At 47.6% G+C, this 19,861-nt stretch overlaps 9 protein-coding genes across 9 annotated transcripts; 5 read left to right on the top strand and 4 right to left on the bottom strand.

The window, feature by feature from the left end:
• Positions 1 to 273: 273 nt before the first annotated feature.
• N7537_010062 (uncharacterized protein) lies at positions 274 to 2,453 on the bottom strand (the record flags this gene model as incomplete). Its single annotated transcript, XM_056901116.1, has 5 exons — positions 274 to 588; positions 639 to 1,065; positions 1,119 to 1,269; positions 1,330 to 1,946; positions 1,999 to 2,453. The coding sequence occupies 5 exons, from the start codon at positions 2,451 to 2,453 to the stop codon at positions 274 to 276; spliced, it is 1,965 nt and encodes a 654-aa protein (XP_056749784.1).
• A 1,730-nt stretch (positions 2,454 to 4,183) lies between these two features.
• Positions 4,184 to 6,400, top strand: N7537_010061 (uncharacterized protein; the record flags this gene model as incomplete). The annotated part of the gene is made up of 12 exons (XM_056901115.1): positions 4,184 to 4,284; positions 4,328 to 4,431; positions 4,481 to 4,531; positions 4,587 to 4,763; positions 4,814 to 5,002; positions 5,051 to 5,238; positions 5,299 to 5,322; positions 5,384 to 5,411; positions 5,472 to 5,684; positions 5,737 to 5,926; positions 5,986 to 6,170; positions 6,237 to 6,400. 12 exons carry the CDS (start codon positions 4,184 to 4,186, stop codon positions 6,398 to 6,400), a joined length of 1,614 nt encoding a protein of 537 aa, XP_056749783.1.
• A 196-nt stretch (positions 6,401 to 6,596) lies between these two features.
• Positions 6,597 to 7,265, top strand: N7537_010060 (uncharacterized protein; the record flags this gene model as incomplete). Its single annotated transcript, XM_056901114.1, has 1 exon — positions 6,597 to 7,265. One exon carries the CDS (start codon positions 6,597 to 6,599, stop codon positions 7,263 to 7,265), a length of 669 nt encoding a protein of 222 aa, XP_056749782.1.
• A 317-nt stretch (positions 7,266 to 7,582) lies between these two features.
• N7537_010059 (GNAT family N-acetyltransferase) lies at positions 7,583 to 8,284 on the bottom strand (the record flags this gene model as incomplete). Its single annotated transcript, XM_056901113.1, has 2 exons — positions 7,583 to 7,637; positions 7,698 to 8,284. The coding sequence occupies 2 exons, from the start codon at positions 8,282 to 8,284 to the stop codon at positions 7,583 to 7,585; spliced, it is 642 nt and encodes a 213-aa protein (XP_056749781.1).
• A 446-nt stretch (positions 8,285 to 8,730) lies between these two features.
• Positions 8,731 to 9,558, top strand: N7537_010058 (uncharacterized protein; the record flags this gene model as incomplete). Its single annotated transcript, XM_056901112.1, has 3 exons — positions 8,731 to 8,785; positions 8,836 to 9,203; positions 9,259 to 9,558. 3 exons carry the CDS (start codon positions 8,731 to 8,733, stop codon positions 9,556 to 9,558), a joined length of 723 nt encoding a protein of 240 aa, XP_056749780.1.
• A 1,863-nt stretch (positions 9,559 to 11,421) lies between these two features.
• On the top strand, positions 11,422 to 13,062 carry ergS (the record flags this gene model as incomplete). The annotated part of the gene is made up of 1 exon (XM_056901111.1): positions 11,422 to 13,062. The coding sequence occupies one exon, from the start codon at positions 11,422 to 11,424 to the stop codon at positions 13,060 to 13,062; it is 1,641 nt and encodes a 546-aa protein (XP_056749779.1).
• Positions 13,063 to 13,476: 414 nt separating this feature from the next.
• Positions 13,477 to 14,442, bottom strand: N7537_010056 (PX domain-containing protein YPT35; the record flags this gene model as incomplete). Its single annotated transcript, XM_056901110.1, has 5 exons — positions 13,477 to 13,549; positions 13,618 to 13,675; positions 13,745 to 13,839; positions 13,919 to 13,944; positions 14,002 to 14,442. The coding sequence occupies 5 exons, from the start codon at positions 14,440 to 14,442 to the stop codon at positions 13,477 to 13,479; spliced, it is 693 nt and encodes a 230-aa protein (XP_056749778.1).
• Positions 14,443 to 15,910: 1,468 nt separating this feature from the next.
• On the top strand, positions 15,911 to 16,603 carry N7537_010055 (uncharacterized protein; the record flags this gene model as incomplete). Its single annotated transcript, XM_056901109.1, has 3 exons — positions 15,911 to 16,001; positions 16,073 to 16,167; positions 16,232 to 16,603. The coding sequence occupies 3 exons, from the start codon at positions 15,911 to 15,913 to the stop codon at positions 16,601 to 16,603; spliced, it is 558 nt and encodes a 185-aa protein (XP_056749777.1).
• A 455-nt stretch (positions 16,604 to 17,058) lies between these two features.
• Positions 17,059 to 18,293, bottom strand: N7537_010054 (uncharacterized protein; the record flags this gene model as incomplete). The annotated part of the gene is made up of 5 exons (XM_056901108.1): positions 17,059 to 17,304; positions 17,375 to 17,446; positions 17,516 to 17,613; positions 17,708 to 18,136; positions 18,200 to 18,293. 5 exons carry the CDS (start codon positions 18,291 to 18,293, stop codon positions 17,059 to 17,061), a joined length of 939 nt encoding a protein of 312 aa, XP_056749776.1.
• Positions 18,294 to 19,861: the final 1,568 nt, after the last annotated feature.

Raw genomic sequence — 19,861 nt, 5'->3', positions numbered from 1 at the left:
TCCCTCTCCTCCTCTGCCGCTCCACGAAGATATATCCCGCATAGAAGCGTATATTATTTGATCAAGCCGCGCTTCTTCAAATTCTTGAAGTTGCCCAAGTCCCACCGGCGTGATTGAGCCCAACTCGCTTCTCGTGATAGTGGCGCTTGTCGGGTTGTCCGAAAAGACCACACGAGATCTAGTTTTATGGAGATTAGAACATAGTACTTTGTGATATATATACAAAATTTTATCAGGATACGATACCTAATAATTAGTCGGCTAATTACCCTGTCATCCAACCGAACTTTCGTCATCATCAATAACAACAACCATCCACACGCCAATCCGGCCATTATCCGACAGCAGAGGCGTACAATGAATCCAGCGATGACGGCCCTGGTTGTTGAACCTGCTCATCCATTTAATACGGGCTGTCACACTTCGCCCGGCTATCATGGCGTTGACAATATTATCGCGCTTCGCACCTGTCTCGCCGATGCGGTTTAGGAATGAGGATTGGAGCATGCCTGGGATTTGGAGGGAGGGGGAGGTGAAAAGGATTCTGAGAGAGGGGTAGGGGCGGACGAGGAGGTACTGGTTGGCCTTCTGTTAGCTTTTTGATACATACCCCGGTATTAGGACAATAAAGAACATACTTTTTTGTATACACCAGTCAATGACAGACTAGGAGATGGGGTGGGTGTAAGGTTCGGTGGCCCTTGGGATGGGGCGTAGACCTCGCTCTCGGTATCGGAATCTTGGAGGAATAGACGGTGGTTTGGATATTCATTGATGATCGGCTGGAAGAGGTTTCCGCCGTGCTCGCGCACGTTCTGTAGCTCGCGAGGACTAAGGAATTCGACTAGTTCTTGGAACTCGCTTTTTGATTCTTTGATTCTTTGGCTGTCCGTCCCTGGGGCTTCCTTTTGCGCTTGCATGTTTTGGAAGGATTCCATCTGGGCGCCTTCCATTGCGAGACCGGAGACGTCGATTTGAGCGCCAATGAAGTAGCGGATGTTACCGCGACTGTCGCATAACGGAGCAATTTGGAGAAGGTTCATGAATGGTGAGCCATCTCGGCGGCTGTTTTTTTCCCCAATTAACTTTGCACAGTGAAATGAGTTGAAGGTGCTCACTAGTTCAGGAAAAGCTCGGAGTGGTGTCGCCCAGCTTTAAGCGCTTCTCGGATTCTTCGAACACTGTTGGGGTTCGTCTTTGGTCCTTGCAAGAATCGACAGTTTCGTCCTAGGACGTAGTCCATGCCATATTGTGTGGTGCGGTGGAATCCTGGATGGTCGGTTAGACAATGCTTCTATGAAGAATGTGAAGTACTAAGCATAGACATACCCCCAGAAGCAAAAATAATAGGATTATCTGGCTGTGATGGATCGGTCAAACAGAATACCTCACCGAGTGCATCTGCCGTTCCCTTGAACTTATCAGGCAAGGTTCCACGCACACGCTCCTCGACTACCTTGCCGGTGATGTTGACACAGGTAGAAGTAATAAAAGCAGGTAATTCCTCAGCGGTCAGAGCGTCCAGCGCTGCCTGTACACGCTGTTCAAGGGCAATATTTGCAGTCGGACCAACGGGGTGTTCGGCTGTCTGAATGCCGGATGTAGGTACATCAACTGCCAGACGCACGAGCGCATTCGCATATTGAATTGCTTTGAGAGCCTTGGAAGCATTCAGATAATAAGTCAGAGTAGAAAATGAACTGGGACGCTCCTGGGCAAGGAACTCGCGAAACCGCGCGAGGTAGCGTGGATTGCTCAGAATCGCTAGCATATGGTCCGAACAGAACATGAGGTCTGCTTGTCGCTCTATGGTATGTAGTGGGGCTGCATCGCCCTCGTATGGAGCGACCAGATCAAAAGACGCTTCCTCATTGGTAATAAAGTTGCCTTGCAGCGATCTGTTCGAGGCAGACGAATGTAGATCGCGGGTGGATGAAGTAGGCGATCTGCATCGTTAGTGACGAATTTTGGCCGTTGGGAGGGAGTCTTCGGCCTTACGCTAGATAGCCACCCGGTGGCCCACCCATAGAATGGTAACCCGGCGATTGGTTACCGACAGACTGTTGGTTCAGAGATAGGGTGCTGAGAGATGGCTGGTGAAATGTTTGACGGCCTGTTGACGTCGAGGAGTGCCTTTTGCGCCGTGGTTGCTGGCCGATGGCGTGGTAGCCTAGATCTAGGGTCGCAGTTGAATCTGCGACTGATTCTTGGTCGACAGAGGGTTTGCGACCAGGCTGCTCGCTATTCCAAGTGCTATTAGAGACACTATTGGTATTGAATCTAGGCATCGAGCGCTCTTGCGGTCTCATATGTGGTCTTCCAATAGCCGGCTGGCCAAACGCTAGCAGTTCGTATACTTGCCCCACGGAATGCGAACGTGAGGAATTTCGGGCCGAGGTTTTGAAATACGCGCCAAAGTCATCTGGCTCGACCATAGTGGGCGTAGAAGACATGGCAGAATGTCTCCTGTAAGGACGATTATCTGGGATGCATGGCGGTTCCATGGCGGCCTGACCTGACTACTTGAAGCGAGGGATCGGAATTGAGGTCTGTTTGTCAGACCTCAAGTCTTTTAAAGAAAAAGTGAGATTCATGATTAAATCGTGAGCCGAGGCCGATCGGTGGTTTTTTTTTATGGTCGCCCATGGTTCTGGTGAAACGAGAGCGAATGAACCCGTTTTAAGAACTCCCCTGGTCCCAGTTGGGAAATGATCGACGGCTTCACTTCCAGATCTGATCGGATCGGATCTTCAGGTCCAAGGATTTCCTGCAAAGTCAAGTGGCTTAGTGATGTAATAGCTTCTGGGGTGTTTGAATTTGATTCTTGGAGATCTACCATAGCGTATCCTGTGAGAGGGTCGGCTTTGTCCTTTATTGGGGACTTGAGGAATTATGGGGCAATTCCTTTCACGGTCGCAGATCGCCAATGTGAATTGGGGTTTCTCTCGAAATCCCAACCACAGGCAATATACAGGACTGCGGTGCGTCTCTTTTCTCCCTTCTTTCTGAAAGAGGCACTGGTCTTATATTAGTTGTATTTGATCAAGTCATACATGGACAAAAGCCGTCAGTTGTATTCTTCTGTAAATGATGTGCTAGCTTCCCTCTTCGTAACTTCCCAACCCTAAGCGCAGACAGCATCGGATTTTGGCTGCCTCGGTTGAATGGAAAGATCAAAAAATCTGCGCTTTATTCAGAATGCGAGTTCTATGTGACAGTGAGTGTTGTGGCGAATGCCTTTTCCAAATGTAGCGTGCTAGCTAATTCTTTCACAACAGACCGATTCGGTCATCGCGACAACGGAAATCCACGAGAGAGTGTGCTTCATGAGCCAATCAGTTTCAGTAATGAGGCCGAAGGGACCTCTGAGTTAAATTGGGTCGTATAATTTGCATAGGTCGGGGATAGATTTGGCATGGCGTTGCCTGTCATTTATATGTCATACCCGATTGCATATTTCGTATACCGTATGCGCGGTTCCATTTCCTGTAATTGTGGATTGATCTATAGGGTAATTTGGACTAGTTTATAGAGCAAACAAGTCCATTGGTCACTTACACATACCCCGGACGATTTAGGGCATGGGGAGCGGCGGTACTCTTTTAGATGACGCCGTCGCTTATGGATTATGTCGTTAAGCGCGCGTATTCCTCATAGATGTCGTTCCCTAACCTTCTTGGGTGACCTGCGTGGGCTCATGATTAGTCGTCAATTATGTTTCTCTCCCCCACCCAAATACTGTATCATCCCCAATCCCTCTCATGCATCAACCCATCCATCCAAGCCAGCATGTCACCTCAGAAGTTTTAGCGCAAGCTTATTCCTCCCCATGCATAATGGGGTTGCAACTGCCTGTGCATACATCAGGGATGCAAGCAGATTCCCGCTATCCCCACGTTTTCCACCGGCAAAGCTCCTGATCCCCGGCGGGGCGCGCCGCGTCTTGGCGTAATTCGACACGCTCATACGTCGCCTTTCCCGGCTATCATGTCGGTGAACCCGGTGATTTCTTCAGTTTTCCCGCGTCGCGATAAGAGCTAGAGGATCATCACGCGGAGGTAACATGATCGTACTTAATCAAGGCATTACGCGGGATTTATTATCCGCGTGAATCCCTTCTTTTTCCTTTCTTTTCGTTGACACTCACCTGTTACCGTGAGCGATACACGACTCCGAGTCCATTATGAGCGGACCTGAGATTATATCTGCCTCTGCGCCGGTCGGGGGTGTTGGAGATGCCAAAGGGACCGCGCTTATCCAGGTTCAGAATGAGGATGAGCTTCGGTTGGCCCAGATGGGCAAGTTTTCGATTTCATGATCTTGGGAGATATGGTATTAACCGTGGCACAGGGCATAAACAGGAATTGGACCGACATTTCTCTCTTTGGAGTTTGATCGGGCTGGCGGCGAATTGTACTATTTCGTGGACAGGTCAGTTCGGTTCATTCAATCGATGAATACCCAACTTACATGATGATAGGCCTCGGCTTGGGCTTAATCACTGCAATTAATGCAGGTGGACCTGGTGCCCGTGAGTTTCCATTCCATATGAATCGCAAAGAAGCCAGCAAATAACCAGGCTTCAGTTATATATGGCTTCATCCTCGTTTTCATCCTTCAGTCCTTCGTCGGCGCTTCACTCGCAGAATTTGTATCAGCCTATCCGACAGAAGGAGGAATGTACCATTGGATTGCTGCCATTGCTCCCAAGCGATACAACAGTCTCCTCAGCTTTGCCACAGGCTGGTGCACTGTATTTGGATGTGAGTTGGCCCGACATCAGAAGTCTTGGCGTGCAGCTAATGAAGCCTAGGGATCTTTACAACTGCATCAACCAATTTGATCTATGCCACAACAGCCATGGCGCTGATTGCTCTTTACCATGATGGCCTGGTGGTTCAACCATGGATGACTTTTGTCGCATATCAGATCCTTAATATCATCACTGCGGGTGTTGTCATGTTCGGCAATCGATTTATTCCCACAATCAACAAGTTCTCATGTGGGTTGGCTCTTCTTCCTGTATGGTTCCATAACTAATGACTGTTAGTGGTCTACCTTCAATTGGCCTGGTTTATTACCATGGTTGTCGTCGCCGCCAAAGCGCCGCTTCATAATGACAGCAAATTTGTGTTTCGTACCTGGATTAACGAAACGGGCTGGGACAACAATGTTATCTGCTTCATCACAGGCCTTGTAAATCCAATGTACTCACTTGGAGGTCTGGATGGAATCTCGGTCAGTTATACCCATTGCCAAGGTGTACAGGCGAACGCAGACACTGACAATACCATATAGCACATCACAGAGGAAATGCCCAATGTAAGTTGAGACGGATCATAGACAAAGAATCGTGTCCATTGTACTAACCAATGGTTCATAGCCGGGAAGAAATGCTCCCTTGGGTCTAGGTTCGTTCGGTCATATTGTTGCTTGCATTGGAAGTCAAGGCTAACTGTATGCATCAACAGCCATAACCCTATCAATTGCCTTTGTTACCGGCCTATCATATCTTCTCAGCCTCATGTTTTCAGTTCAGAACTATGGCAGCTTGGCTGACACACATACTGGACTTCCTCTCGCCGAACTCTTTTGGCAGGCAACCTCTACAAGAGGTGGAGCATTCGGCCTGGTGTTCATGGTATGGATTGCCCTGGGGCCTTGTGTCATCGGTTCGCAGTTGAGTGAGTATTGCTCATTTGTTATCGATAATGGGCCTCCTTCTGACTTCGATAGGCACCGGACGCGTATTCTGGGCCTTTGCCCGCGATGAGGGTTTGCCCTTGTCAAAGATATGGGCGCGCGTCAACCCTAAATTGGGCTCTCCGTTTAACGCGCAGCTCTGCGTTGCCGTCGTTATCGCCCTTCTTGGCTGCATATATTTGGGATCGACCACAGCTTTCAATTCAATGATGAGCTCCGCTGTGTATGTGTGCTGGGTACTACGAAGCAGTGTGAAAAAGGTTAGAACTGACATGCATATAGGACAATCAACAACCTGGCTTACCTTGTGCCTATTCTGACAAATATCCTTTTATTCCGTCGGACCATGCACCGTGGCCCGTTCTTCATGGGCCAGACAATAGGCATGACAGTGAACATCATCTCTGTGGCTTGGCTGCTGTTCGCCATCATCTTTTTCTCGTTCCCCTACCAGATGCCTGTAACTGGTATGTGTTGCAACGTCAGATAATTCCCCTGGGGTTCGCATAAGTATTGTGCTAATCATCACCTAGTATCGAACATGAACTATACCTGTGTTGTTGTGGGGGGATTCCTGAGTATTGAACTTGCTTGGTGGCTTATTGCCGGAAAGAGATATTCCGCAACTGTCCAACGAGCCAGGGAAGAAGGAACGTGTGATACCGTTGTTATCGGCGATGGGAAATCCGACAATTGATGCTGTGACTGTAACATGTCTCGCCCTGGTCCGTCTTATAAAGCCTCGCTTCGCACCTCCTACAGCCAGAATTCCATCCATAACCCCTCTCTATCTCTCTCTCTCTCTCTCTCTCTCTCTGTCTTTCTTTCTTTGTATATTTCCTTCCATCCTCATCAACCACACTTTCGTTCAAATCCCATCATTCTTCTCCATCATGTCTTCAGCCCTATCCATCAACACGATGTTCACCCCAACTCCAACTCAGGCAGATGACCTGCCACCTTTCCAACCCATCCGGATCGCTACCCGCAACGACCCTTCCAGTGTCTGGGGCTTTAAGCACTGGTTGCATGAGGTTCAGCTCGCCCTTGCAAACCTCAATCTCTTGGCTGTCATTAGCCATGGAATCCAGCGTCCCACCCCCCAGCACCTCCACTATGAGAACTGGTTGAAATGGTCCCGCTTCATCGGTCATTGGTTGGTATGTAATGTGGCAGAAAGGAACGCCGCTGTTATTCACTCGGTCTACCCTCGCCTTCAGTTCGCTGACGAAATGTACCACTGTATTGGGCACTTACAGTTGACCGAGGAAGATACTATCAGACGCGCGGAGTTCAACAAGCTTTGGTCTATGACACGACACCAATTCCACACCCTTCACGACTACATTTCTGCCTGGGGCGCGCACGCTATGTTCTGCGCCCAATTCAACCCCAATCTCAACTGGTACGCAGTTACTAAGATGGTGCTTGGTGAAGTCAAGGAAGAGATTCCGGACTTGTACAACTTCATCGACTACCAGATCAGGACTGGCGATACAAGTTGCAAGCAGTTCCATGGCCATCTCACTGGCATCCTTGACGCTCTAAAGAAGCGCACCTAATCATCCTTTCAGGATGGAGATTGGTAGGTTCCTTTCTCTTCTCAATGCATGGGTGTTTACTAACTTCTCACTTTCACCTCACAGCGTTGGTACCATTGAATGCCCTCATGGTTGGGGGAAGGGACGGGGAACAGGGAGTACCATGGCGATGTTGAGCCGGTATGCGGGGCGCGGGGGGCTACGTGAGCCATGGGCCATTCATTTGTGATACCTGGGAAAACCCACTAGCCTAGTCCTTGAATATGAATCCCCAGTTTCATCTGTGCTCAAGTTGCTTTTTTGTCCATTGCCCTAGATAATGCTCGCTGACTTCCAAGTCACTGAATATCCATTTCCTCTGGCATTGTCCATTGAAGATAGACAGTATCAATCCTAGGAAAACTCTATCAGCTGGAAATGTCTATCAGTCCTACCATATAATAATCGACTCACCAATGACCCATCTTTCTCCCAACGTTCTCCAATTGCCCTTTCTCAATGAATCCCCATTTCATGCACCATTGCCTCAGCCTCTCTCCATCAGCTGGAGCCTCAGTGTCGTAAGGTATGATTGCAATGATATTCCGAACAAGAGAAGTCTTCATGACACCCATGGAGCTACCAAATCCAATCCGTGGAATATCGCCCACTCTTTCCTCGCAGCGGTGTTCAACTTCACCCTCCTGCACCAGACGCAACAGCTTTCTAAGAATAATTGTTCCATAGCCATATTGCTGCTGGTCATAGCGCATGAAGATGGACAGCTCAACGGTCGGTGCATATGACAGCAAATGACCACGGAACGGAGACAAGTAAGCGTAGCCAAGAATCAAATCTGCTCCGTCTGGTGTCTTCCGCGTGTCAGACACAATGACATAAAATGGGAGGTTTCTTCTCATCAGATCCCGCAGGATATCCTCATAGTGGGATATCGGTGGTGGGGTAGTCGCAAAAGTGGAACAGCTGTTAACAATGTACCAGTGGTTGATATCCCGAACTTGTGGGATATCGGCCAGAGTAGCGGGGCGATTTGTGATCATGTTGTGTTTTATTGTAAAAATACAGGAATATAAATAGTGAAAGTGAAGGCGAAATTGAAGGTGAATGTTCGAAAAAAGAGATGTAAGACACGCGTAAGTGGGCAGACATGTTGATGCGGGACGTCAATTCCCTAAATGGGATTAGCGCATGCATATATACGCTAGCCACTTTAGGACTGGCGTGTACAGTCACCCACCAATCAGAAGTATAGGATCAAAAGAAGAAAGATAGATGTGCATTGGCTTGCGACAGCGATCGTGAAGTATTCAAGTTCTGTAAATATCGGACAAAAGGTACGATACACCATCCATTAGGGCTTGTCCCGCGCGTCGCGGCGCTTACCTCATTTGATCAGGTCTCTGTATTTTTTACGTCGTTGTTTTGTTGTCACCCTCGTCCATCGTTTTGCGAACCCTGGTTTCTCCTGCACTCCATATGTACCATCATGGCTTCTAACCGTGTGGCTTCTGAGCCTAGCGGCAATGGCCAGCGAGAAATTAGTAAGCACACAATCCGGCTCTAACTTGGAATATTCGGCTACACCAGAAAGGATCCTCTCTTCGACCAACGCCCACTAATGGGGACAAAGAAAGCGAGGATGAAAACCCCCACGTCACTCCCCCGGAGACGCTGGCTGCCGTCGTTGTAGCTGCTGCTGCGCCCGCGACTACGCCTACCGACGAGCTGCCCACTGTTGAGACTATCGAAGATGTCGCCGAACACACACGCGAGAACACGCGTGAGGCCGTCCAGCTTGCCCGTCCCCAGGCCGCCGCGCCAGGCAATGGAGAAGGAAGCAGCTCGTCACGTACCCGTCACCATCGTGACTGCATTGTCTCCCGCACAGTGAACCGTCATCCACCCTACCTGCCAGAGGCTCCCCACCCCCTGCTCGGACAAGTCTGGATCGATCACATTGTCAGTCCTTAAAGTCTCTCCCTCGGGAACCTGGTATGCTAATTAAACAACATAGGATTCCATGCTAGGCGTGCGCACCGAGCGTCAAACCGAAGACATGCAGTATTGCATTGAGCACACGGCCCGGATCCTTAACTTAGCCAACAACATGTTGAGGCAGCAGAGGGAGCTCTTGGCGGATCTGAGACACATCAATACCGACGAATACCACACTGACTCTTCCAGCGAGCTCACTGAACTTACCGAACTTATGAACTTCAGTGATCTTCTGGCGATGAGCGATGAGGATAAGAATGATGGCGAAGGTGATGACGATGGTACTGCTGCCAATGGACGCAGTACTGTGTATGATTAGTTGCCTGCTCTGTCTTATTCTGTCTTTCTCTGCCCAGTTCCTCATGTTCCCCATGTTCTGAGATGATCTTTTGTGATTTCGACATTGAATGCTTGTGCTGATCAAGATCTGCGTTGCGCTTTTATGTATGGCCCATTTCAAGCGCCCTTGACCTTGACGATACCAGTCTCTTTTCTTTGTCCATGAAATTATTTCTGTATTGTATATTCTTGATAATTCCGTAATTCAGCTAAGGACGCTTAGCTAAGCTAGAATGTTTGTATGTTGGTTAGCGAGCTAAGTGTATTCAGTGAGATACGTTGATACAAGAGAAGACAGCTAATTCCTACTAACCGAGTGAGGGACACACCCTGTTACTCCTGGCCTAAGGGAGATTGATATATAAACGTGGTAGTCGTTTCCTGATGGCCCGACCTTATATCTCCTGTGAGATAGCTTCACCGGTTTAAAGAGGGGATCAAGAAGAAGCTTTTTGTTTTGCATGGCAATTTCCATGCCTAATATGACACAAATAAGACGAGGGCATATCAGAGGTGAGAGCCGCGTGCGTTTGTTATTCCTGGTCACGTTTTGAAAGAAAGAAGATATATAAAAGAATTGGAGTCCGTAGTCCTTCTCTTTGGATCATTGTCTTCGGTTTATCGTAGGTATAAATTAGACCAAGAGCGTACCAACCCGTATAGCTGAGGAAGTGCGCTAGGGAATTTAAGCCTATTTATATCACTGGGAAAAGATTGAGGGCTCGGGTGCGGGGCGCTAGGCTCCCAGGGTAAAGTTTTACCTAGGGCCACTAGTCTGCGGGTAGTTATAAATGGTAGGCAACAGGTCCGCGGGGCCCGCGGGGCCCGCGGAGCCCCTGTTCGGCCCTCGATTCCGAGGTTCTAGTAAAACGTATGATTTTGTTTACTAGATCTATACGAGAACAAGAACTGTATTAATCGATTGACGAATTACGCGTAGTTATACATACCCCTTTACATAATACTTTGAAAAAATTTAAAATTTAAAATAAAACATGCGATAGGCTATACATAGAACAAGTGCATATCATGATATTGAACAATACGGCCGCAGTCCCCGCGCATATTTGATCGCACATGAATTGAAATAGAGGTCTGGGGCCCCAGGTTTCAAACAGCTTCTTGATTTCTATGGCAGTGATTTATCCGAATAGCGGCAGGTGTCCTACGGTCTTGCGTTGGAGTGGAACGTTCCATCGCGCCGATGGAGAAGAGGCCTTTCTTCCACATGACGAGGCTTCAGTGAAGGCCAAAACGGATACATTGCGGGCACATAAGAGATGAAACCCACGTGCATTTATTGTTCACGGTCAAGTCGTGCAGGCAGCGAAAAGAGATCCCAACCCTCAAAATTTCAGACCTCAGGAACAATACTCCAATATCTTTAATTCGAGCATTATGTTTTCTTCACATTTCATCCAAGCTTTTTCGTCGCGTCAAGCCCTTTCTCTGATAGGTCAAACCAGGGATCCACAAGGCTGGTACCAAAGACTGGTACCGGTAGATTACGGCATTCGTGGGCTGTGATTGGTGAACTTCATCTATACCCCTACTTAGGTAGAGGGTCTGCTATGGTAACACTGGAGCCTATGGACCCTGGAAAATGCCTCTGCCTAGTGAGACCCTTGTAGATCCACGGGCGTACCTACTGCTTACTAGATGTACGGGGCAAGTGCAGTGTAAAACTGGAATGGCTCTCGCCGTTTTTGACTTCCCCAATCTCTGATCGTTGACACTCAATTTGGTTTGTTTACGCTTCGTACTGTCTTCGATTCTCGTTTACCATTCTGCTCTTCCATTCTCAGCCTAAGTCTCCGACGCCCAAAGTGTCCGTGTCATCATCATGACCACACCTACAGAATCCCACGAGGAAACCACAATGACCAAGAAGAAGAGATCGCGCCGCGCACGAAAGGGGGGTGCTCCGGCTCCCATCGAAATCAAACAGAAAAAGACTTTATTTGTGGACGAGATAGGAGATGTCCTTGTTGACCAGTTGCTCTATGAGACGCCCAACTGCATCGATGATGATGACAACATTGTTGCCTCGTCACTTCCACTTATTGACCACTTACGCAACAACATCACAGCACGTCCCGCAGCCTCTTCCTGTTCGAGTTCAGCAACCTTCCATACAACATCCCATTCCAGCCCGGCGACTAGTGTGAACAGTCGGGAACGCTCAGTCTCTCCCTTGCGAATATCAGCGAAGGTCGATGTCCTCAACCAAAACAGTGATTGTTTCAATGCGAAAGCAGAAAGCCGAGACCAAGATGGGGTCTACGGACTGGACGATTTCGAAACAATCACAGCTATCCAAGAGATAGCTGCACTACATGGCAGAGTGGCGCACATGGGAATTCTCGATCACAGCTACCGATTCTTCGTGAACAAAGCAAGAACAGGAGCATTGTCATTTAAGCCCCAGAACGGAGTGCTTGTCATCGGCGGAGATCCATTATGCAACAAAGATGAAATCCCCGAACTCCTGTCAGAATTTGCAGCGTACCGTCAACGACATCACTTGAGCATAGCGTTTATGGGCGCCAGCGAGTCATTTCTCAACGACCACGCCAAACCAAACGGATGGACAACCATCCGTTTCGCCACAGAACGCGTACTCAACCCCCAGACAAACGAAGTCATCCTTGAGAACAGCGGGAAACGAATCTTGACCAAGAGCCGTCAGCTCATAAACAAAAATAAAGGCGGCATCACCATGGGCGTGTACGCCCCTGCCGTGCACGGCATCAACCAAGAACTACAAACTAACCTAATCACCATCTACGATTCCTGGCGCGCTGAGCGCAATGCCTCCACCAGCCCACAAGCCTTCATTACCGTCTACGACCCCTTTGCTGTCCCCGCCCTGATGACATTCATATACACCCGCGCCCCAGACGGAACAATCAACGGTTTCGCCGGTCTCCGACGCCTCGGCTCCGGCGGATACCATATCGACCCTTGCATCGCAGCCCCAGACAGCGTGAATGGAATCAGCGATCTCCTCCTCATCATGGCAATGGCACTCCTCCGACGCGCTGGTGTCACATACCTCGGCCTCGGCGTCGAGCCACTCCAATCACTCACCAGCGAAGATGTCACCGGCATGCCATGGCCCTGTAACAAATTCACACGCGGCCTGTACGGTCATGCATTCCATCGTCTCCCCATCGGTGGCAAGAAGGCGTACCATGACAAATTCCGTCCTGATCCAGCTCAGGATTCGGATCTTTATCTTATTTTCCCATCTGGCATACCCAGTCCCCGACATGTCCTCGCTATGACCCATATGGCTAATATCAGTTTGTGGAAAATATTCCGGGCGGATGTTGAGGCTTTTGTGTTGACTCGGAAGTTGAAGGCAGGTGGTGAGGTTGTTATGTCGGTTGGTGGGAAGAAGGAAGGTTCGACGGAACAGACTGATAAGGAGAAAGAGTTTGAGGAAGAGGTCCTTGCATTACACGCGCCTTGTGTGCTTTAGGCATTTCTCGTTCCTTTGTTGCTATGCTAGCCGTCCTGGACACTACATCATGCTGAAGGCGTTTTCTTTTACTTGCTTGCCCTGGTGTTCTTGCTGGGATATTTGTACTTTAGTGGCGTCATTGTTCGGTTCTCTGCGAAAATTCCTTGTTCGATTATATATGTAATTCTCTATTTCCATTATATTCAGTGTTTGCTTGCTAGGTAGCCATGTCCTGTGTAGCAAAGTCTCACTTGGTAAATAGGAAAGAGACTTCTCCAGTGGAAATGGAAGACTTCGCACTCGAGCTTGTTTTCAGTGCCAGTATCAGTTTGATGTGTGAATTATGATGTACAATACAATGCAAAATGCGATTCCTAAACGCCCAGCCATGTAACCTGTCCCGCATCACCGAATGAAGACGAGATAATTCAATTAAGACATGCGACCGAAGAGGAAGTCTTTGACGATAGGGGAACCCGAGAACTCTGGGTTTAAAAGAACACAGCTGAGAGGGTCTTAGTAATTGGCCTAGACAATGAAAGCATGGCAATGGAGGTGCGGTAGGATACTTACTTGAGAAAATATTCCAAGCCCACACGCCTTGATTCCAGGAATTTAGGTCGGAATTTATCTGTCATGATAACTTTTGTTAGTTATCTGGATGTCAATATAAAATGGAAGAGAAGCCTCAGGAACATACAGATAACACTCTTCGGAGGCAGTGCGGGCAATGCATTCCTCGCATGCGGGAAAGAATCAACTAGCCGCTGACGCAGGTCATCGAACTCGGAGTATCTAGAGCAAATCCAAATATTAGCTGAACATTCTCTCATCCCAGGACAGAGATGCAAAAGAGGGAATATAAGCAACACACCTCATCCGGACAACAATCGGTCCGCCCTGTACCAAACACCAAGATTAGAGGACCATCCCAACCACACAGGATCCAAAACTCACATCAAGTGTCTGAACTGTACAGTTCCACACAACATACGACCCAACCCCAGTCATACCGCGCACAACAACATGATCATCAATCGCAACACTACTCGCCCAGAGCCCCCGACTTGTCTCCGAGTTCGGGTCAGCAGTATGATCCTCCAGGGTGATATGTGCAGCGCCACTCAGTGACGACTGGGATGCGTGCGAGGCATTGCGCTCGTGCCGGCGCCAGTAGGGGGGCACTACGGCGGAGAGGGGGCGGGATGTTGTGGACGTGGAGGATGCAGAGCTCTGGGGCTGGCCATTTTGGTCGTTGGTGTTTGTCGCGGTGGAGTTGTCATGGGTATTATCGGTATCGGTGTCAGGTTGGCGTGCGGGGAAGGGTTGGTTATCTAGGTGTGGGGAGGAGGGGTGTGGCTTAGATGCCGGTCCGGCCTCCTCGGGTGCTGGCTCCATCCATTAGATGCTGTGAGTGATAGTGGTGTCGGTGGTCTGTTTGGTGGCAACGGTGTTTTGTTAGCTTTGATGTCGAGGTTCAATGCATTTGAGTGTCGGTGTGGCTGGGGTCGGGGATGGCCCCGATGAGGTGGTCTTTCCCCCCATCATGCGGGGTGGCAAGTATAAAGTGCTGGAGGGAATCGAGCTATTTTGGACGGGGTTGAGGCCCAAGGATGGGTTGGACTTCGGGGGAGTCGTACAGACGATCCGAGGTGAGACAGACTAACCTTGAAAACAGTGTGTGGGGGCAAGATAGATAGTGAGTGCAAATTGTGTAGATAAAGTGTTAGGCTTAATCAAGAAATTCAATTGGAGTCGATTTGAGACAAACAGGCGGTCACGGGCTATGGCTGGTTCGGGGTTAGTGGCTTATCTAAGGCTGGGCAGATATGGAGATGCCAGCGAGATATCCAATTCCCTTTTGATTGGCATTTTCCGATTGTGTTTACTCCCTAAGATCTCAGATACGACGAGTATTTCAAACTTGTCTGCTTTTGATCTCGAACTTGAACCTCTCAGAATATCATCGGACTACTTAAAGCCAAGCTGCGCACTAATCCCAATATGGTAAGCGTTGCTTAGTTGCTTGATCGTCCTCTAAGCTTTAATTCTCTCAACTCAGACTGAGACATGCCACTTTCCTATCTTTGAACAGGACTGTCATGTCTTTGAAGTGGAGACCGGGGGCTGGATGACAGATGTGAGACACAGTGAGCTGTCCACCTAGGAAGGACAAACGTCGCTTCACTTGGGATCATCGAGATATCCCCGGATCGACACATCTCAAGGGCAAGCCCCTATAGCGGACCCTTCGTTCAATAAATCCACGCCTCACTTAGCGATGGATCTCACTTCTGAACTTACTTAGCAGCAAATACCTTGGGCTTACAAAAAAAGAAAAACTAAAAAAACTAAAAAACTTTCGCTGCAGTAAAACCGCGAGGGTGGCACTAGTGTGTGCCACCATGCAAACCAACTAGTCCATTCTATACATAGGCAGGTATAGTCCTGTGATTGCTTTTTTTTCCTTTATGAGCTCCCCACTCCTCCCTTGCTGGCTACTTTTTCTTTCTCCTCGAGCTACTTGTACCTATACATATTTACATCGTCAAAGAACAGCCTCTTGCTATTGACTTCAGACCATCATCTAACATCAATATCTCCTCTCTTCCTCGCCTTGTTCTAGAAAGAATCTAGGCATTCAAGCTCAGTAGGTTTCGAAACATTTCCTAGTTCCAATACAGCTTTTCCCCCTTCATTCCATCTACCCTAGGTAGCTCTCGCTATCTCTGTATCTGGGTTCTAGAGCGTGTATCAGACTGTCACTGGCATTCTTGACGACAAAAAGGCTTACAATAAAATATAGTAGCTGCCCGCTGCCAATCTTTGATCTCATCTTGAATTACCATCAGGTTCAACCGACACCATGCTCTCCATGACCATGTTCATCCTCGCTTCGGCTGCCACTCTGGTCAATAGCCAATTCGACCCTTCATCAGTTCCATATGCTACCAGAGGTTAGTCAATACCTTATATCCTCTCCCTGACAATATAAAATCATCATACTAACATGCAATCCTTCCCTCAGAGGCCTGGTGTAACTCCCAAACATCCGCATGTCCCATCCTCTGCCTACAACTACCAGGAGCCTCGGGCACACCAACATCAAACACTTGCTCACCTGTAAGTCCTTCACCTAGCATTACTTTGAGGGAAAAGGAAGTCTTAGCTAACCTCAAACCCTCAGGCCACACTACTCTACTACTGCCTATGCAGCAACAACGTAACCCCTAACGCCAGCGAATATTCCCAAACAATCCCCTACTACACCTGCACGGAAACCAACAATCAATGCGTTCTGAAATGCGACGGTAACTCGACTTGCCAGAATAACTGCAGAGTAAAGAACCCCTGTGGAGCGCAGGATCCCAAGCGTGTTAATGTGACTACCACTACCGCCAAAGCTGCTACCCCTACTGCATCAGAGACCCCTGTTAATACGCTTGTCAACGGAGCTACTGGTGCTGCTCCGCGCATGGCCTCGGTTGATATGAGTCATGTATATGGGCTTTGTGTTTTTGTTGGTGGGTTTGTTGCCGGCTTTGCTACTCTCTTGTAGAGTGTAAGTGTCTAGATATTGATTGGCTCGCCCTGGGGGGTTATGTTCAAGGGCCTAGTTGGTAATGAAACTTGGAGTTGCGGTTCTTCCTCGACGATTTACTAATATTGACTAGTCTGTTTTTTTCTTTGGTTTTTTGGGTTTGCATTTTCCGGCTGGATTAGCATTGAGCGTCTTGTTTTTTTTTTCTTGTTTTTTTTTTCTTGTTTTTTTCTCCTTTCTTGCCTTTCTTTTTCGCGAGTTTACAGAGAGTAATATATTGCTGTCCGCTCGTTCATTACATCCTCTTTCAACATTGCCTACATTGGTAGTGTATCCTTCTATAGAACATTAATTGGCCCTGTTTAATGCATGCATGGTTTATTTACATTCTCAAATTTCCAAGTACTATATCAAAATGTATTTATGGGTTTGAATGCACGACAAGTTCAATTGACCTCTGACGTTCATCAACTCTATATCTTTGCCCGCACCTTCGTGCTATCCATTCGCTGCCCTTCATCGTCTTGTTCGGCAACCTCCAGTGCTGGGAACTTGGCGGGCATAATCCGCCTCGGCGTTGATCCTGGGATTACAGAGTATTGGGAAAAATCAGAGACACCACATTTCTCCCGGAGGAAGTCCTCATCTGTATCCAGGAGGCCGTTCACTACTTGGTGTGGGGCACGTAGCATGGCCAGAACAGCATCTGAGAATATCGTCTGTTGCAGCATGTCAGCACTGAAAGACCAAAGAAAGTTCATAGTATAAGATGTCTGGCAATGGACATACCGGCTTTCTCAAATCCTTTTTGTAAGACGCATCGGAGCCCTTATTATGCTCTGTAGCTGCTGACACAATCGACTAGAAGATAATACAGTCAGCAATCCTGCAGACTCCAGCTCAGGATAAAATCATGACCATGACACATACCGATGCAGGCCAGATACTCGTCACCGCCATTTCATTTCGGCCTTGACGCACAAAGTCCATGGCCAGGCCTTTGACCAAGACGCTCATTCCGACTTTGCCTACATACATCACATCACACATTAGCACATAGAATCAAACACACTCTATGCCAACCCCCGGCCTCCAACCCCCATAGATCAGACACAAACTCACCCATCGCATAAGCAGTCTTCCCCCTAAAGAACCTCGAATAGATAGGCGGCGAAACAACAACAATTCGTCCTTTCCAGCCTGCCTTTTCAAAGAAAGGCAAAGCAGCCTGAACAGTCGCATAAAGTCCCTCAGGGTTCACCTGCTGCATAAGCTTAAACCGCTTGAGAGGCGTATTCTCAACAGAAGACCACCAGATCGCGCCGGAGTTGTACACGAGCACATCGAGCTTCCCGAAGATGCGCACTGTCTCCTCGACGGCATGCTGGATCTGCGCCGCGTCGCGCACGTCAACGGCGACCGTTGATGCGTGTCCGCCCGCTTCGCGGATCTCCCGCTCTACGGTGTTGATGGTGGACTGTGATGAGTTTGGGTCCGGTGGGAATGGGGTCACTGTTGATGCATCCGATGTGGTTTTTGCGGATAGCATTACTAATATTTGGTGTTAGTTTTCATGGTCTTGTTGATATATGTGGGTTTGCATGTGGTCTGTACCAGCATAGCCGTTCTTTGCTAGGTCGATGGCGATTTGGCGCCCGATTCCACGTGATGCGCCTATTATCAAGGCGACTTGCTGGTTTTGAGACATATTGAGGGGCTCGATCTGTTTTGTGGTTTGGTTATGTTCGTAAAAAGTTGCGTGGCGGGTTGGGTGACGTTCCGGTATGCTCGTTATATATATACTTCGGTATATGTGATTACTGAATGCCGAGCTCTGTCGATTATATATCTGGTTATGCAGTCGACAAAGACAAGGGTTGTAATCAAGATATTCGGGCCCCGGGTAGCTTTTATATAGCCGAAAGGTTGATGATGCTTAATTTCCTGATTACTCAAGTCCCGAGGTAGTGCCCGGACTCGTCGGTTGATTCCGTAATATAAAATAACGGGGTCCAATCAATGGGGTTCGAGCCTCTGTATTTCTGTATCGGCACTCCGTACAATTTATAGTTAACGTAATTTCACTACAAACCCTGTCACAAAATCTTTACCCACTCTCTACTTCCGCACCAAAACTGACTGACTCTGAAACCTATTCTTTCAATGAATTTATATGGCAATAATTCTTTAAACTTTTTTTTAATAAAGGATCAGTATCAGATTGACGAAATATTTCTCTCTAGATGATCGATCTAATATATGTGGCTGTTAAGTGGTAACTGATTGAAATATAAATATCAAGGTGAATCTCCATTATATATATAGTGTCTCCCATACTAAACTCGCGATTAGAATCATTTGTCAAGCTTTGAAAATTAACCGCTCTTTACCTAAAATACTTTCTTAGATAACTTTTATATATTTTACCCTACATTTGAAATGATAATGAATATAAAAATAATTAAAAAATATGTTACCATATAAATTTATTAAGAATAGGGTTCAAAGTTAGTCAGTTTTGGTGCGGAAATGGCGAGTAAAGACTTGATAACCCCTATAAATGCAATATATTATAACTTGATATCTCAACAATCACGTTTGTATTTGATTTCATTACCTATCGATAGCTATTGATAAAAATTTCAAATCATTTATATCAAGATGAAGAAAATCGAAGATGTACATTATTACGGCATTGAAAATTACAGTGTTAAACTCTAGAAATATATGTACCGCAATCACAAAGTCATATATATTTCCCAAACTCCCTACAGAGGCTAGAAATTACCTAAGAAGCATCTGGCTATAAGGAAATCTTTATATAGACTGCTGTTGTTGAGATATCAAGTTGTAATTTATCGCATTTACTATGTGTTTGGGGGGTGGCCGGTTCGGTGGTGTGGCCCGCTCAGTAGTGAAATATGTTACCTAGGTATGGGGTATTGATTACTTACAAAACATGTAGGATTAATATATCCTCCGGTATGCTGATGTCCTTACGCCAACATACCCCCTCAGCGATCCTAGTATCGGATTGCTGGACACTATAGACCTACATATTGATCTCCCTTTCCCTGTCTCTATAGGCTATTAGATAGCCTTTATCGCCTATCCTAAGCATCCGTATAAAGCTCTTATACTTCTGCCGAGAGAGCAATTCCGTAAGTCTATCGGACACTTTACTCGCTGTTAGAACCCATTTCACTTTACTACGTCTCTCTCCAATCTCTTACCTTAACTGGTGGCGATAAATATCGATATACTGGAGCTTCGTCT

This window comes from Penicillium hordei, assembly GCF_028827395.1.
Source record: "Penicillium hordei strain IBT 12815 chromosome Unknown utg000005l_segment0_segment0, whole genome shotgun sequence".
Classification (NCBI taxonomy): domain Eukaryota; kingdom Fungi; phylum Ascomycota; class Eurotiomycetes; order Eurotiales; family Aspergillaceae; genus Penicillium; species Penicillium hordei.
This window is presented reverse-complemented; position numbering and strand designations above follow the sequence as displayed.